The sequence below is a fragment of the Andrographis paniculata genome, unplaced genomic scaffold (assembly GCF_009805555.1).
Source record: "Andrographis paniculata isolate CXL003 unplaced genomic scaffold, ASM980555v1 Contig74END, whole genome shotgun sequence".
NCBI classification, from domain to species: Eukaryota; Viridiplantae; Streptophyta; class Magnoliopsida; order Lamiales; family Acanthaceae; genus Andrographis; species Andrographis paniculata.
In genome coordinates this window covers 1,563,364-1,582,850 of record NW_026137611.1, presented here as the reverse complement: position 1 = coordinate 1,582,850, position 19,487 = coordinate 1,563,364, and the positions used below count along the sequence as shown (strand labels likewise).

The following is a 19,487-nucleotide window of genomic DNA, read 5'->3' as shown; positions in this document are numbered from 1 at the left end:
CGTGTGGCTAAAGTTTTGACCCATAAAAAATTGACTTGTGGTGAATGAAGTGCACGTGCAACTCATACCTAACAAAAAGGTTTGCTTTGATTTGGATTTAAGAGGTGGTTTGACTTCGTATTACAATAACTAGTCCGTACGCCTTGTAATGCACGATTATTGAATAGTACTGCTCCCTTCGTGTCAGATACGGTGTTCCGGTAAATATAATTAATAAATAATTAAGAATGTATTAGTAAAAATAATTATTATTTAATAAAAATATTTTTAAATTAAAATTAAAATAACTAATTAGTACAACAACTGCCAATAATATGCCACATATATCCAACGACATCAACTTCCACGACATAAATTGTAGACGTAGGTGTTTAAGCTTATGAGTAACAATAGAGTGGAAGAGTCCATGGAGAATGAGAAGGTTTTGTTGTTGATGGAAGGTTGCATACAATAATCTATATGCAGTAAAATCTTATTGCACTCCTTTGTGTTGAAAGAAATATTGACATTACATGTAGGTACAGCTGACAAAAACTGACTCGACACGATTCGACACGAAATAATTGGGTTTGGGTCGAAGATTTCAATCCGATTATGTATACGGATTGACACGAACCCGACACGATAATAAACAGGTCGGGTTAGGGTTGAGACTCTCAACTCGAACCCAACACGACAACTCGACTATAATATATTAATATTTATTATATATGTAAAATAATCATAATTTATTAATTTTCTCATAAATTAATTTAAATTAAGTTCAATTTTAAATAATTCAACATAATTTACGCTCAAACCAATAAAAACTAACAACACAACAAAAAATTATTTAATTTGAATCAAGAAATTCGACTTAATTATGTATACGAGTCAACCCGAACTCGACGCGATAATAAACGGGTCTACACGAACCCAACACGATAATAAACGAATTGGATTAGGATCGAGTAATTTAACCCGTTTAAAATATTCAACCCGATACGAATCAACTAATTGCCGGCTCTAAATGTAGGTGAGGCCAAGCACTTTGCTTATGTAGTGAAATTCAGTTGGCAACTTTTATTTTATCTCATGTCTTTCCAATCAATGATTAGGCACAACCTTTGGTTAAAAAATAAATGATTAACTTCATTAATACTTCTACTTTTTCATGTTTAATCCGGTGTATCAAACAATTAGTTGTAATAATATAATGGTGCCATTCATTATGTTTGGAGATCATATATTCCACCAATTTATTAATTTACAGCATATCCTCAAAAGATTGAAAATCTAAAATATAAATTTTTGGGTTTTGTTTTGTGCACATATTTGTAGTTATGTAGGGTTTGTGGTATTATACTGTTATGTAATGTTTTAAATATAAATTAAATAAATAAAACTGGTTTTTGAATATAAAAAAAAAATAATGAATAATAAAAATCAGATTTAAGAGTTTGGAAGCTATACTTTAATATACAATGTTTATATTAATATGTTATTTTATTTATATGTTAGGGTGGGATTTCAATGCCACACTAAAATACCTAATACACTATATACTCCGTAAAATTTTTTAATTAATTTTATATAAATAAAAAATAAAAATTATTTTAAATAATATTTTTTGAATAAAATAAATAAATGAATAAAAAAATCAATCAACTATTCATGTAGTAGTTTTTTTAGACAAATTATTACTTAATTTAAATAATATTATTAAAAAATAAATTATTAATTAATTTTTTTTTTTTTATTATTCAAATAAGGTTATTTAAGATATTTGATATTTTTATTTGTATAATAAATTTGCATAATTAGGTGTATGCTTACAACTAAATATCGGGTTTGAACGAATATAGTGTTTTGTGAATAGTTTAATTTAACATGAAGGATTTCACGCAAATAATAGTTTTGTAAAGGCGAATTAAGCATTTGACATTCATGATTGTGCATTATGTGCAAAATTCAAATGTATGCAGATCATGAGTAAATGATAGATATGATTATTATAGAAGAAAGTATTTTCCATGTGTACATGATAGTCAAAGGGCATTTATGAAAAAAAATATATATATTTTAATTTCCGCAATTACCGTGAAAAAGGAATAGTGTTTGAATTTTTAATGTCATGTTTTCAAGATTCACTGAATTCGTTGAGTAACTTACCTCATTAAGACTTATTTAGCATAAGTGTGTTGTTTATGATCATTAGACTGTTTCTGAATTATACGTTACTGGAGTAATTTCAGGAAGATTTAGAGTTGTTGTAAAATTGAAACAACGGATTGTTGAAGAGCAGGTAGCGAATTTTGCTGTTTGTGATTGTGTGGAGTTGTAGCCAGAGGTTCCTGACTACACTTTCAGATTACAGTGTTATGATTTTTATGCATCCTATGGTATAAGAAAATTCACAGTTATGCCAACTTTTCACATTATTTTTTGCAGCTTAAGAGGTTGAAACTTCGTAAAAATAATTGGGACTCAAGACACATATGAGTTTGATGAGCTTATTACTGAATTTGCATCACAAAAGAGAGTCTATGAAGTTGTTGCGAAACTTTTTGTTGAGGTGAGTTTATTATGTCTTTTCATTTAATTTTATAAAATTTTGAAATATTGTTCTGAAGATTAAACTATGGTATGCCATGAGCTTTTCTCATTGTAAATTACTCGTATTCCTGTACATTCTTAATAAGAGAAAAGGATAAATGGAGATATTCTTTCTTGGTTACATGCACCTCTGACTTTTATGATAGATTGCATATGTTATATGTGCGGATAAATAATTGAGATGACCAATAGCGATACTTTAAAAATAAATACAAATTGAGATGACTGATTGCACCTATTAGTATGAGACCATCATGGGTGAAGAGGGTTCTCTATGTGAGGCAGATTATAATGTTGTTTGTCGTGCTTTGGTTGATGCTCTGAAGAACTGTGTCAATGTCAAAAACAGAAATGTTGTAGAATGTAGAAATAATTCGGTTGGACTTCGGTTTGCTGAAGAAGGCAGCCAGTCCATCCAGACTACCAAAACAATAAGAAGAAGACTACTAGCAAGAAAAGAAATGTAGAGTACATCTTATTTCTTTTCGGTATCTATTTAAATCTTATCCACCTTTGGCAATGCAAGGAATTTATCAAAAAAAAATATTCTATCTTAGTTCCCACAAAAACCAGAAGCAGTTATGATTGAGACTCGAGGCAATTTACAACAAATGGTAAGTAGTAATATAAATCATTAAGTTTGTGTGTTGATTGATGATTGGCTTTCTAACATCTTGGACAAATTTTATTATATAGTTTGAGATTTTCGATATGTTACAATTCTGTTTGAAATGATTTAATCCGTACTATAAGATATTGATTACCTGTGTTTTTCCTTAACAGGACAACCTAAGCTCGGAAGGAATTGCTTTAAATAGAAACTACGGGTGGGTCTCAACAACATGTACATGAAGTGGTATGATTGTTGTGACCAACACCATATGATATTGCAAAGCTTCTATAATTGATAATAAAACATATTGAATATAAAGAACAAAAATGATGCCTCAAATAGAGCCTAAAGAAGTTTAATTCACCTCTCCTTATTCTCTTGCACAAGGTCATAGTGATTTTAGATAACCCACATTTGCATTTGGCATGAGATAATCTTTTTCCTATCTATTCACTAACCCACATCCATATTTGGCATGAGATAATCTTTTGCTATATATTCACTTGCGCAGGTGCATATTGACTTTAAATAACGCACATCCACATTTGGCATGAGATAATCATCTTGCTATCTATTCACTTGCATAGGGGCATATTGACTTTAGACAACCTATATCCATATTTGACATAAGATAACCTTTTTTCTATCTATTCACTTGCACAGGGGCATATTGACTTTAGACAACCCACATCCACATTTGGCATGAGATAATCTTTTTGCTATCTATTAACTTGCACAGGGACATATTCACTTTAGACAACTCAAATTCACATTTGGCATTAGATAATTTTTTTGTTATCTATTTACCTACAAAATGGCATATTGACTTTAGACAACCCACATTTACATTTAGAATGAGATAATCTTTTTGCTATCTTTTTACTTTCACAAGGGCACATTGACTTTAGACAACCAATATTCACTTTTGGAATGAGATAATCTTTTTGCTATCTATTGACTTGTACATGGGCATATTAACTTTAGACAACCCACATTCACATTTGGCATGTAGGTCAGTTATTACGCCTAGGTGTCGGAGTAGACTAGTCATGTATGAGCTCACCCCATATGTTAACTTCCTTTTCTGCATCAATTTCCGGTGCTCGAGGAGTTCAACAATTTCACTGACATATAGTACAGTAGCAGAAAACCTTCAACTGTTCTAGAATTCTATAGATAATTTCAGTAGAGTCAATGCACCATCCCTTTGTTGTCGAGTTTATATTATAGGTGCTTTTGTGTGCAGTTTTTGCCCTTTCTTCAACTGTAATTATATTAATTGGGTTTCTTCTACCAAGTAAATTGTGAAGGTTAATAGTTTTGAAATATATGAAAAACTATGTTTCCGCTTAATCCAAGAGTAGTGTACAGTTATGAAATTCCCAAACTAACATAACATTTATAGTAGAAAACGATCTTGGATGTTCAATATTTTATTATTTCACATACAAGCTAAAGAAAAGCACAAGACATTTTGGTATGTTATGTTCTCATTCCTATTATTGTTGGATTAAATTTTTGTTTCATGTTAATTTTTTATGTTAAATATTCAACATCTAATATTTTACTTAATGTTAATTTTTTATGTTAAATACATACAATTAATGCATGCATCAATCATTTACATTATGCAATACCCACATAACATCGCGCACACGAGTTCGTGTATATATATATATATACATTATTGAATCATATATATATACACGTATAATAGAAAACAAAAAAATAAAATAAAATCACATGTATGTCAATGATATTATTATAAAATTAATAAACACATGCTTCATCCGTTTGGAATATGTAAACATTTAAATTTTATATATAAATTAAATAATAATAATAATATTTTATATATAATAAAATAGTATGTAAAAAACATATTGACTGAAATGCTCTCGAATGTAAAATTAATAGAAAGTTATATATTTAAAATTTAAATAAAATAGAAAATATTTATTAATATATGATTTTTATATTTATTAAATTAGAAAATCGATATATTAATAATGAACCATTCAAAATAATAAAATAAATATGATATAATGAATAATATAAGAATGGTCAGTGTCTTGGTAATAACACCATGCTAATTATTTCTAATTAATGCATGAAATATAAGCGGTCAACACATTGATGTATAAATTATTATTATATATTTTATGTTATATATATTATATTAATATATTTTGTGTGACAAAATTAATTATATATACATATCAATATGCCTATCATTTGAATAATTGACTACCTTCTAGATTCAGCTGGATATATATTTGGACACAATCAAAAATTAAATTAAATATCATTTATTTATTAAAAATATATATATATATTATTTGGACACAATCAAAAGTTAAATTAAATATCATTTATTTATTAAAAAAATTATATATATTATTTGGACACAGTCAAAAGTTTACTTAAATACTATCATTTATTGATTACAAAAAAATTGGAAGAGATCAAATCCAAAAGGGTTGCTTAATTACCCAATAAATGAATATTTTGTAAGATTTTGAAGTTATTTTGGTAAAGTTTCTTGTATTTTCCTCTTCCTCATCATTTGAACTCGGTTTTATTTTGATTCATCGTAGTTTTAGCTTTGATTTGATCTATCACATGAGCTGTTTGAAGAAAAAAAAATGATTTTATATGATTTTGTATGAGCTATTTGAAGAAAAAAATAATTTTAATGAAAAACATAGCGGTGTGTTCAATAAATTTTTTTGCTATTATTGTGTGTTGTTTTATACTTTTATTTCATTTGAGGTGCGGACATATGTTTTAATTTTAATTAAAGAGTAATTTTGTCTTGTTTGAGTGAAAAATAAATTTTGTATAACTTTCTATACTTACACACTCTACTTTCTATAATTTATCTCTTTTAGGAGAAGTATTTAGTATGCTTAACTAATATTTTGCTTCTTTTTTTTTTTTTTTTTAACTTGTTTTCATATTTTTGTTTAATTGTAGATTTGGATACATGTGTTAACTTTAATTACGGGTCAATTTTGTTCCATTTGGATATAAAATAATTTTTTAGTGATTTTTACAATAAAGTTATTTTATTTTTTGACTTGAATGGATTGTGTAAGTTATGATGATATTATGGGTATGATTTGAAACATTAATCAAATTTTTGTTCTTTGAAATCAAATTTGAAAATGTTATTTTCATATTTCTAATCTCAAATTTAACTTAAAGTGTATTTGAAATCTTTACCATTTTCTTTAAATTATTTCAAATTCAAATTTAAAAGTAAGAAATCTTTGAAAAAAAAAAAAAAACCTTACAAAAATAATGACATTAATTAGTTCGACAATATAATTCAATTTCATCCATAATAACATAAATCAAATTCATCCCCACAATAACATAAATCAAATGCATACACAATTAACTTAAGTTTATTTATTTATTTACAATTTTAATTACTTGATGGTGCAAGATTTGAAACAGCTAAAACAGCTAAAAACTCATGTTCTATTCTCATAAAATGTGGTATAAATTTTTATTATTAGATAATTCTACAAATTCTTTATATATATATATATATAATACACTTCCTCTGTCTCAATACAATAATCTTATTTATTATTTTTGTCCGTTTTAAAACAATAGTCTCGTTTCCATAAATAACTATATCACTATAAAACTACCATTACTTTTTCATTATTATTACACAATTGCTCCTACTTTTTACACTAATACATTCACAACTGCAAAAAAGTCTTTTACCTTACTTTTTATCCACTATCAATATAATATCAATATTTCTTCAATCACGTGTCAAACCCAACCCAACCTAAACTATAGTTCTGAAACGGAGAAAGTGCTATTTATTTATTCTAGCGAATCATTACTTCCAAACAAAAATAAAATTTCAATATCAAACTAAAAAAAAAAAAGAAAAAACTCATATATGTTTAATTGTTAATTATTTTTGCTCTCTTTAAACATTGTTTGATTCGAATTTGTGTAATAATAATTCGAATGATTTGAGTTTGTAGAAAAATTGTTTGATATTATTATATTTTTTAAGAATAGTATTTTTATTAGTAATTAATTGTACATAAATTTTGTAGAACAAGAAAATTCAAACCAAATACAACTTTAGTATATTAAAAATTGATCTGAACATAAAATTGGCTGACAAAGATAACATATTATATATTTTTATATTGTACTTTAGTATATAAAAAATTTACTGTACTATATAAAAACATCAATTTTTCATTATCCACTGTCATTAATTTTTTACTAAACATAAGTTTGGTTAGTAATAAAATCAGAGCTTATTTACTTACAAAAATAATAATACAAAATAGATAAATTCAAGAGTGATATATGCCGCACATAGACTAGTGTGATTTGTTTTTTCGAATCTAATTTGTAAAATATTAGGTTCGACCAAAAATTTATTTAGAACACACTTACCTATAGCTAGGGGCGAACAAAATATTTGAAGTTCGAAAATTTGATCTAAACCAAACCGAAATTTAAAATTTGGTTCGGATTTTTTGGATTTTCGGATTGAATTTTTGACAAATTTTGGATTTTCGAATCGGGTTGAATTGGATCGGTATACTTAAAATCCGAGCTAATCCATAATATAACATTTTAATATATTTTTTATTATATATTGAATATTTTATTAGAAAATATTATATTTTAATAGAAAAAAAAACTCATAATTATTAATTATATTTTAATATATTTAATTTTTATATTATATATATATTTAATATTATAAAATAAACATAAAATATAAAAATAAAATTTACAAATTAGAAAAATAATTAAAAATATTTAGAATTTGGATTTTTCGGTTGGTTCGAATCTGATTTTCGGATTTCGGTTCGATTCGAATTGATTTTTTAAAAAAATTTGAATTTTCGATTTGATTCGAATCTACCAAAATTCAAACCGAAAATCCAAATATCCACCCCTAAATTTCCTCGATATGAAGAAAAAAAAAAAAAAAACATACGCACAAAGGTAGCGAGACATTTGGACCTCGATGAACTTCGGGGGAGCTTCGATCCGATCTGATGGTCCCATTCGCGCGATAGCTTGACTTGATCCGACGGTCATTATTGACCCTTTTAGTCGTCACGCAACCCAACCAGCGGTCAACTAATTTACAATTCGGGCAGCAGTAACCGTCAATCCGTACGCTGCCCCCTGCCCTATAAATTCACCCATCCAATCCAATCCTCTTCGTCTTCCTACTCCCTCATTACTCACAATAATTAATCTGATCGGAGAATTTGAATGGGCGGCGGAAACGATAATCCGGTGAAGATCGTCATAATCAACACGCAGTACGTGGAGACCGACGCCGGAAGCTTCAAATCGGTGGTGCAGAGGCTCACCGGAAAGGAGACCGTTCAATCGCCGGCGCCGGCGCCGGAGCTGCGGCGGGGAATGTCGTTCAAGGAACTCGATCGGATACTGTCGGAGATGCCTCCGCTCGATGAATTACGCAGGCTTTTGTGGTAAAGTGTTTCATCCACAGACACCACGGAATTATTCATTTTTTATATATTTTATTATTATTATTATTATTATTATTATTATTATTATTATTGTATATAGTAAATAAGTATTGTATGAGGATAATATATAATTAAATACAAATTTTGTGACTTTTTCAAATAAAAATAATGGAGTAAAATTAATTAACAGATGAAAAAAAAAATGAAAAAAAATAAAATTGATTTGTATGTATGTATATACGTCTGTGAGTACATGCAAACACACTTATTTGTTGATTCTTTGTATTGAGATGCTAATTTAATGATGATTAATGGTCTATTTACTTATTTATTTAATCTTTTCTTTTATTTGTAGCTATTTAGCATATTATTTTTTTTCTTTTAAAAATATCATGGAATAATAAAGCATTCTTACATTTTGACATATAATTAGTAGTGTATAACCATCTTATTTTACTATTTATTTCTTTGACTTATAAAATGGTGGGTAGTAAAAAATAACTCAAAAAAAATAAAATAAAATAAAAATGAAATGATCATAATCATATTAATAATTTTAAAATTTATGAAAATTGTACAGTTTTAGGTGGTTGACAAATAAATGCCATTAATTAAGAAAAAATATCTATACTTAAAATTGTCATACCATTAGAAAATAAAAATATCCTAAATTATTTTGATATATATGACATATAACATTTATGTCAATTGTGGACTTTATTTTAACTTATTATTTCAAATCAATTGAAAAATAAAAAAACACGTAATAAAGTAAATGTATGTTTTGTATAGCTTTTCCATTTTCAACAGCAATATTAATTAATAATTAGAAAAAATATAACAAAAAAATAAGTTGTAGAAAAAATAAATTTGTGTGAAAAATGAGAATTGATTATATGTGTGATAAAAATAGATAATTAAATTGAAAAAAATATAATAAAAAAATATTTATTATATGTATCTATAAATAAAAAATGCACAAATCAATAATTTCAAAATATTATAATAATAATAATAATAATAATAGCGAAGACAGGAATAAGATTTAAAAGAATAAAAATAGAAATAAAAGTAATCGGATAAAAACTACGAACCGAACACAACAAATAACCGAAACTACGAACTCGAATCTAATCGAAAATATTTGTCTTATTTGCAAATAATTCGAATCGAATTTAAAATAATATATTTAAAAAATAATTTAAATTTCAATTGACTTAAAATATTTGCAAATATTTATAGAGTAGAATCAACCCCAAATTTATCCTAAAATAAATATATTCAACAAACAATTGAATAAAAAAATAAATATCAAAAGATTTCACAGTAGTTACGCAACTCTTGCAAACCACAGTATAAAAAAATAAATAAACAAAAATAAACAACATCATTACCACTGATTAACAAAAATCAAACCAAATAATAATAGAAGAAGAAATAAAAAGAGGAATTTTAACAAAGAAAGAAGAAAATAATATCCTGAATACCAAGAATGAAGTCGAACATGATAATGGCGGTCGACAGAGATTATAACTTACAACCGCGCGACGGTTGCGTTGGCGTCGGCGTCGGCGTCGGCGTGCGGCGGTAAGCGGCAATGTGTTCGTCTCGTAAATTCGATTGCGATTAGGGTGTGTGAGCGTGCGTCGATTGTGTGTTGTAATTTAGGGCTGATATCTGATTTTAATTTTTTAAATTTGAATAATAGATTAATGAATTGTAATTGAGTAGCCCATTTGGTTAATATAATTTATTTATTCAGCCCATTAGAAGGCAAAAGCCCAATAAAATATAATTATAATGTATATAATTAAAAATATAAAATTAAAAAACTTAAATATATTCAATTCGGTTAACCGAACCGAAAAATTTGCAAATAACCGAAATTAAATTAAACCGAACAAATATTAAATATATAATATTTGTATTCAAACCGAATTTATTTGATTAACCGTTCAACTGAAATCGAACCGAATTAAACAAATATCAAATTTAGTTGTTTGTCTCAAAAGTTTTAAGTAGTAATTATGGACTCTTGTCACTAACTATTAATACTTTTTTTACACTTACATATCATTTTACTTTCATTGTATTATACATTTTTATATAAAAAAAATAAAGCTAATTTGATATTTATACTAATAATACTTTCCCACTACTATTAAAATATTAATATTTTTTATATTTGTTAAAAAAAAATAAAAAATCAGTATAATGCATATTGTCCAATTAATTTTTGTGTTCCATGAAATAACATCTTTTATGATTTTATAAACGATTAAATAAGGTATTTGTATAGTAAATTAACATTAGAATATACCAATTCATCAATATATTAATTTTTATAAAACATTAGATATAAAAATGAACATGCATGTTATTTTTTTAACATATTAATCGCTTCGATTAGAATGCTATTAATGGTTCAATTAGTACATAAAATACTATAGACAATATATAAAAACATTACATATAATATATGTTGTATAAAATATTAGTATCTGCTAGCGTTTAAAACGAACATTACACATAATATATGATTGATATATTTTAAAAATAGTTTTTTATAAAAAAATACAATTATAATAATTTATTAATGACTAACATATATATATATAATTAAATAATAAAATTATTATAAAATTAATAATTTGATTTTAAATCTGATTATAATAATTATTTTAAAAATTTTACTATTTACTACAAAAAGATGACAAGAGATGTGCCGGGAAACGAGACTACACGGCGTCCACGCATTATTATGATTGGCGCGTAGCCTCACTCTCAAAATAAATCTTCATTTCTGCCTCATAATATTATATATATTTTAATTTGACCCCTGGATTCTTTCCTGCACTTCCACTCTACCCCTGTCGGAGAAAAGATAGTACGGTTCCTCCTTTTATATTTTCGTATATAACAATTGATATATATATATATATATAAATTTTTTTATGTTTGGTCAAATTTATTAAATTAAAATATATTTAATAAATATAAAATAACTTAATTAATTATATAACATAAATTATAAGACTCATTAAAATTTTTTTTTATTTTATCTCTCCTAAAAATATATATATTTTTATCTATATTTAAAACTTTTGCATCTTTTATAAAATTAATTTATGATAATTATAAATAAATAATAATATTTTTTATTTATTTATAAAAAAATTTATTATAATATTCTATATAATTAAAATATTTAAATATATATTCTAATTCTTTATTATATTTATTAAGTTTATTTTAAAATTATTAATATTATTAATTATATAAAAAATAATATTATAATTCTCTATTATTAATTAATTATACATTATTTTTTTAAATATTGTGACTAATAAAAAAGTACAGAGGTAATATATTTTTATTAAAATTATGCAGCACAATATAATACTTCTCTATAGGGTATTACTCTGAACACGCGAATTTGGTAAAGTATAATCACTAAGTAATTAAGAAGTATATTAGTAAAAATAATTATTATTTAGTAAAAATAATTATAAATTAAGATAAGTAAAAATTTAATTAAAATTAAAAAAATTATAAAATTTAAAATTTAAAATGCTATTAAAATGTATAATTATATTTTAAAAATAAAAAAAATAAATTACGTTTGAGATCGCACGAAAATAGAAAATAGGACGGAGGAAGTAATATTATAAAAAATCCACCCTAATTCTTGTTGATCAATAGTTTTAAATTATATCCAATAAAACAAAAATAATCATCATTTAAAATTATAATTTCAAGAAAATCCTTTATTTTATAGTCCGTATATAGATAAGTAACGACAAGGGAGAAGCAGCCTGATCTTGGACATTGCGTCGTCCATTTCTCGCCATAAATCTTTCAATCTCACAAAATCCGTCATCAGATCAGCTACAGACATGCATGTATGTGTTGTTTTATTTTGAAGGGAATTTGTTGCTACAGAATTCTGAATTCCGTACTTACCCTGATGTTTCCGTTGCGAGATTTTGATTTCTAGTTTCGGTATGTTTGTAATTGCATCCCGTCGCGAATTTGCATCGAGATTTCTGTAGAATAGTTGATTCGTGCCTGATTGCGGTGGAATCTTGAGGCTCGGTAGCATTAAACCTTTAGGGTTTCAATTAATTTTATTTTTTTTGTAATTTTTTAGGGGGTGAGGTTGGGGGTTGTGTAGTTTGTATGGGGAATAAATTGGGGAGGAGGAGGCAAGTGGTGGATGAGAAGTACACCAGGCCTCAGGGGTTGTATCAACACAAAAATGTGGATCACAAGAAGCTTAGGAAGCTGATTCTGGACTCGAAGCTGGCACCGTGTTACCCTGGCGATGATGATTGTGGTGGTTGTGACCTCGAGGAATGCCCTATTTGCTTCTTGGTTTGTGCCTTGTGCCATTCATTATCTTCGTCAATCAGAATTTCTTTTTAGTTGCAATGATTTTCAAGCTAAAATGGTGTTTGAAGTAGTAGTCTTGTTGATTTATTTACTGCCACATTAGGAATTTGATTGTTATAATTGTTTGAAGAGTTGATAGTTGTGTAACTGAGAGCAATTCTTGAAAAGTTGGGTTAATCCATTAGAAGTTCTTAGTTAGTTTTTGGTAGCTTTCGTAGTAACTTGATATGATTTGTTTTTTAAGAACTGGAACTAGAAACGTACTTGATATGAACAGAGAATGCACATTCCTCTTGATGAGGAGTATGCCCTTTGTTTAATATTGTTGCCTTTTGTTTTCGACATTTTCAGTACTATCCAAGTCTCAACCGGTCAAGATGTTGTATGAAAGGCATTTGCACGGGTATGGAGCTGTGCTTGTATTTGAATTTTATTCGATTATGTTCTTCCTATTTAAATAATGTATCCCTTGCTATTGTTTGTTTGAGACTGTATTCGATTGTTCTGCCTTGCAGAATGTTTTCTGCAGATGAAGACTCCCAATTCTACTCAGCCTACACAGCATCCTTGATTACTTTGATATCTTTTGGACACCTTTTTGAGTAGAAGTGATAATTCGTTCATGTGTTCATTTATCTGAAGATACCGTTAACATGTTTGAACGAACATACACAGTAGTTGCACAATTATAATTTATATTTTGTTCTGTTTTCATCTGTTTTGCTTATCTTAACTGTAAAAGATGTCCGTTTTGCAAAACCCCAAATTATGCTGTGGAGTATCGAGGTGTTAAGACAAAGGAGGAGAAAGGCTTGGAGCAACTTGTGAGTGTCCGAAAATTTTATACTATTTTATTTTGTGTTCTCCTTTACATTGTGTTGAATTGTAATCACCGTGGATTACTTAATTTAGGAAGAACAGCGCGTTATAGAAGCTAAAATAAGGATGAGGAAGCAAGAACTTCAGGATGAAGAGGAAAGGATGTTGAAACGAAGAGAAATGAACTCTTCTTGCAGTATGAGAGGATCAGCTGAAGTTGACCATTGCTCGACACGAGGTCATTGTTTTATTCCTGAGTTAATAATTATTGTTTCCATGTCTTCTCATTTACTCATTGTGTCCTTTATGTGCAGTGTCATCTTTTGCTTCTGCCATAGAAAGTGAAGAATTTTCTGGCTTATGCGAACCCAGCGTCAATCCGCCCATAAGACTGCCACCACGCCCAAGGCAAACTAGGTACATAATTTTTTATATTTTCAATTTAAGTTTTTCAAACACATTAGCTCTCGTGTCAAATAGGAAGTTTTCCCTTTGCATCAAAGTACATTTTCTACCCTTCATCCATAGACTAAATCATATTAAGCTAATTATGTGTAGGTTCAAGCTCTACTAGTTTTTTTTTTTTTTTTGTTTTGTTTAATTTATTATAATATCAGTATATCACCACATGAATTCATTCAGGTTGATGCCTGGTTACCATCCTTCATTTTGTGTCATTGTTAAGGAGGATTGTCATTGTGGATCTTACAATTTCTTGAATTGTGTTAGCATAAATTGTTTTACAAAATATTGCTTGCTTCTTTCTATTTTGGTTAGCATGTGGATCTTAACAATGAGCAATGGCCAAAACTGGCAATTAGATCATGATTTATTTTTGTTTTGGAATTTACATTTATGATATGTTGGAATTATAGTTGAAACTAAGACTGATTCTGAGTCCCATAATCAATATTTCTGTCTCATTTTATTTTGGGAAGCCATATGAAAATTTTATCACTTCATTTTGAAAACAGTTTTCGTTGGGCATGCTGATATGATACTTTGAAAAAAGTGGAGCGAGTACAAATTACAAATTAGGTGGTGCTCACAATCCTAACTAGTAGATTTTAGGTCTCCTTATGCTTTCCTATCAGCATAAAGATTTAGATTATTGGCAGCTAAATGCATCGTTACCATTCATCAATCATTAACGATTGAAACGAACCTTTTGTATAATTTGGTAGATTATTTACTATCAGAATCTGTGAGTTTAGGCAAGTTGTAAATAAACATTTGAAAATCACTCCTAATATTTCGATCTGAAACATTATCTGATTTTGAACATCAACTTGGGCAGAATTTTATTAGATTTCCACCTCACCAATCAGAATTCCATTACTTTAATGGAACTTGACTTTGCAATGATGTTATAGTGGCATGAGTTTCTTGTAACTAATTGAAGAAAGGCTCCCTTTGTGTGCTTAGTTTAAATTTTGCTGTAAATAAATGTGAATATATAGTTGTCCTGGTGCAGAGTATTCAAATTTAGTGGTAATTCTAGATTGTAAGACATGTTAAATCAGGTTTTTTAAAGATTAAATAGTGGTTCGATATGATTATTTGAATGGAAAATGTGTGTTGGAGGAAATTGAGAGATTTATAGTTCAAGAAAAAAAAAAAGATGAAAAAGCACAAGTAACAAACATATGTAGATTCGTATATCATTGTTTAAAATCAGTTACATGGTGGCTTATAATATTCTTCAAGTATATGCAACTTTACTTTCAAATATATTTTTGTTCACGATCGGTTACGTGGTGGTTTATAATAATTTTTGTTCGAAGCCAGCTGCATGGTCGCTTATCTATATCAAGTTTATATGCCACTTTCCCGATATTTAGCATTTCTAGTTGCTGAAAATTTTTAATAGGAAAATATTATTATGGTATACCCTTTGGTTTATTGGAATAAAATTTATCTTCCTAGAGATTAGTTTGATGATCATTCTGTGCCGGCTTTGTTTTTGGGTAACTTCAGGGAGGATGGATTCGATCTTGATCTTGAGGACATAATGGTTATGGAAGCTATTTGGCTTTCTATTCAGGTACTTATTTGCGCAAGTTAATGTTTCCACTTATAGTGATTTTGGTACTCATTTTGACCGTTGAAACAATCTCGAGCTTTGCTAGAGTCGTATTATCCTTTTCCGTGACTGAATTGAATTTGATTATTTCAAATGTAACTATCTACCGATGAGTTTTCTTGTAATTATATCGTCATGGTGAACTTGATAGGAAGCTGGTAGGCGCCGGGATCCACATTACAGCGATGCACCTCAGTCGACAAATTATGCAGCAGAAGATTGCCGCTCGTTGGCAGCAATGACTGCAGCTTCATCGTCGTCTTCACCTTCTAGTGGCCTGGCTTGTGCAATCGCTGCCCTTGCCGAGCGCCAACAGACGAGCGCTGAGGCCTCCGATCACCAAATGTCCACATTCAACGCCCCAGGCTGCAGCACTTATTCTGATCCCGAACAAGAATCCGAAAACTATTTCCCTGCAGCTCAGCTGGCCGAGGTGGGAACTTGTTATAGAGGTGGCTCGGTTGAATTCCCCGGCTCTGTTGAACGCCAAGAAGATGAATATCAGTGCGCCATTGTTCCCGAAAGCTTCGAGGAGCAGATGATGCTAGCCATGGCTGTTTCCCTGGCCGAGGCCCGGGTAGGAAATGGTACACCCGGTGTTGCTTGGCGATAGCACTTGAGATCGAGGCTTCCCTTCTTGGCAATCAATGTCTTATTACATTATTCGCCGTGGGATTCTGTCCTAATACCTGTAAGTCATCTCTTTCAAGTTTTGTCGAGAATCTGTCTATACAAAATGGCTATGTGGTTGTTACAGCTTTTTATTTTTTTTGGCGGGAAATGCTACGAGGCTCGCCTACGAGCGCAGGTATGAACATACGTACTCGCGTATATGGCTCGCTACGCTTATGTATTTTGGCATTGGCTCTTTTGGTTGCTCGATTCGGTTTTTGCACTTTTTTTTTTTTATTTTTCCGTTTTTCGAATTTCAGTTGGGCTGGTAATGTAAGGTAGAGTTTGTTGTGGATGGAAGAAAAAAAGGATAAGAAGTACTGGAAAATGTAATTTTTCTGGTAAGTGTTTTGGATTGTTATTTTGGATGTGATATTCTAGCAAATGAAACTTCTTACGTTTATTTGAGCTGAATATATTATTATATATTTGTTGATTGTGATATAATGGATGAATATTTTGAAAATTATATGATGAATTAATTAAGTGAGAAATTTTTTGATAAAATTGAACATGTAACTAGTGGTAACATATTTGTAAATAAGTTTGTGATTGGACTATGTATAAGCTTGTCTAAACCCCATGGAAAAAAATTATTGGAATGACAAAACATATTGGCTGTGTTGTTTTATGGGTTTTACTACACGTTTTTACTATTTATTTACTCCATTCGTCAAATTCTATTGTTCTAAAGTATATTTGCAGGATTTTTAAAGCGATTGTCTTTTTGTTATGAATTGACAAATTTGCCCATAATTGTATGGTAGAGATTAAAAGTAATAAATGAATGAAATGTAAAAATGTAAAATTTGTGTTTAAAAAGGAAAATAGGACGATAGTTATTGGACGTCTCAAATAGGAAAATAGGACATTAGTTTGTGGACGGAGAGAGTATTTTTTAAAAATATCAAATTAAACAATTTTTTTTAATATTATACTATAAATTTATTTTACATTTAAAATATCACATCAATTTCTATTTAAATCATAATTTATTTAATATGCTAATTGTTTTTTAAACATAAATAAGCAAGGACAAATGCATTAGGCCATCAATTTATGTTAATTACGATTTGAAAGGTTTTCTTTTCTTTTTTTTTTTTGAGTTATTTTAAAGTTTTAAATAATGAAAATGTACATCATTTGTCTACTAACAATATATATTTTCTTTTTATGTAAAAATTTAAAAATAATAGGAGTAGTATTTAAATAATAGTTAGTGCTACTTATATTAAAAAAATGCCTTTATATTTTAGTTTGATATAATAGTATTAATATAAACAAATATGAATAAAAAGATATTTATAATATATTGTATGTTCAGACATAACAAAAATAGAACTATATACCTTGTGTTTGTATAAAGAAAATTAGAAAAATATATACCTTGTAAGTAAATGTAAGTATTTTATATAATATTATTATGAATCAATATATATTTTTATTTAATATTTTAAATATAAATAATTATTTAATATAATATTTTCGTCTTATAAAATAATGTTCAAATTTTATGGACATGAAGATTGAAAATTTTAGTATTTTATATTATTTGTGTATATTTTTTTTATAAGGATGGAATTTGAATTTTATAGAGTTAATAATGTGAATTTTTTATTAAATTAAAATGAATGTAAGAAATATATTAGGTGTGTATAAGTAGATGAAAAATTAGCAGATGTATATTTAAAGAAAAATTAATATTTTTTTGATTAAATATGATATGAACACATTTGTGGTAAATATACTAAAATAATAAAATAACCATATTCTTAGAGAGTATATATTAATAACTCATATCAAAATAATATTCCCTCTGTTTCATAAGTAAATATTTATTTGTTTTTTTTACGTAGTTTTAGAAATATTAGTATTATATTGGGATATAGTAGGAATAATGTAAAAATGACTAAAATAACCTTATTAGTATGTGTGATATAAAGGTAATGACATTTGTGTAATATATTGTAAGTCGTAAGGGTATTTGTAATGTTAGGTAGATAGTACAATTACTAAAAAAAAAAGAAAATAGATACTTTGTTATATGATGAACTAAAATGAAAAAATGGATACTTTGTTATGGGACGGAGAAAATATTAAACTGAGTAAATATAACCAAATTGGTAAACATTATTGAAAAAAATATCAATACAAAAATATTGTAAGTATTAATTTATGTCTTAGTTTGTATTTTTATAATATTTAAATTTAATATTACATATGTCCCACAATTAAGTATTCATTTGTTTTATTTGCATTTCGAACTTTAAATATCAATATTATATTCATATATAGTATAAAATTTAAAAAAAAAAAAAAAACTTTATTAGTGTTATATAAAATATTACATATATGTAAATATATTTTTAATGTTAAATACAATGACGCAAGAAATAAATAGATACTTTGTTAAGTGACGGAGAGAGTATTTTCTAATAAAAAAAATACTATCACTGTGTTTGTTTTGTATTTTGTTTTAAATAAATATTTTTTTATATGAATTATAGAGACTTGTATAAGTAAAATAAAAAAAAATTATATTTAATTTTTAATTTTTGTAAGTAGATACAATACATATTATATTATGTTAATATATCTATATATTTATATTTTTTAAAAAATATTGATGAAAAAAATTATATTATTGAAAAACACAATATGAACAAACTTTATACTCCCTTCGTCTCATTGAAAGGTTGTCATTTTTTATTTTCGTCCATCCCAAAATAAAGTTACCATTTTCTAATTTAGTAATTGTACTACATACCTAACATAATAAATACTCTTTCAACTTACACTATATTATACAAAC

The 19,487-nt window shown here is 27.5% G+C and overlaps 2 protein-coding genes across 4 annotated transcripts; both read left to right on the top strand.

The window, feature by feature from the left end:
* Positions 1–8,485: 8,485 nt before the first annotated feature.
* Positions 8,486–8,713, top strand: LOC127265867 (VQ motif-containing protein 1-like). Its single transcript, XM_051295884.1, has one exon. It carries the CDS (start codon positions 8,486–8,488, stop codon positions 8,711–8,713), a length of 228 nt encoding a protein of 75 aa, XP_051151841.1.
* Positions 8,714–12,475: 3,762 nt separating this feature from the next.
* Positions 12,476–17,078, top strand: LOC127265790 (E3 ubiquitin-protein ligase DA2L-like). Of its 3 annotated transcripts, none has more exons than XM_051295781.1 (9): positions 12,476–12,611; positions 12,860–13,083; positions 13,453–13,504; positions 13,617–13,662; positions 13,844–13,925; positions 14,014–14,158; positions 14,235–14,337; positions 15,898–15,964; positions 16,155–17,078. In XM_051295781.1, exons 2-9 carry the CDS (start codon positions 12,889–12,891, stop codon positions 16,614–16,616), a joined length of 1,152 nt encoding a protein of 383 aa, XP_051151738.1. In that variant the 5' UTR covers positions 12,476–12,611; positions 12,860–12,888; the 3' UTR covers positions 16,617–17,078. The 3 variants fall into 3 exon arrangements, 2 of the variants coding, with proteins under 2 accessions (XP_051151738.1, XP_051151737.1); XR_007842025.1 differs by having other exon boundaries at positions 12,504–13,083; positions 16,155–16,811; positions 16,936–17,078; XM_051295780.1 differs by having other exon boundaries at positions 12,504–12,711.
* Positions 17,079–19,487: the final 2,409 nt, after the last annotated feature.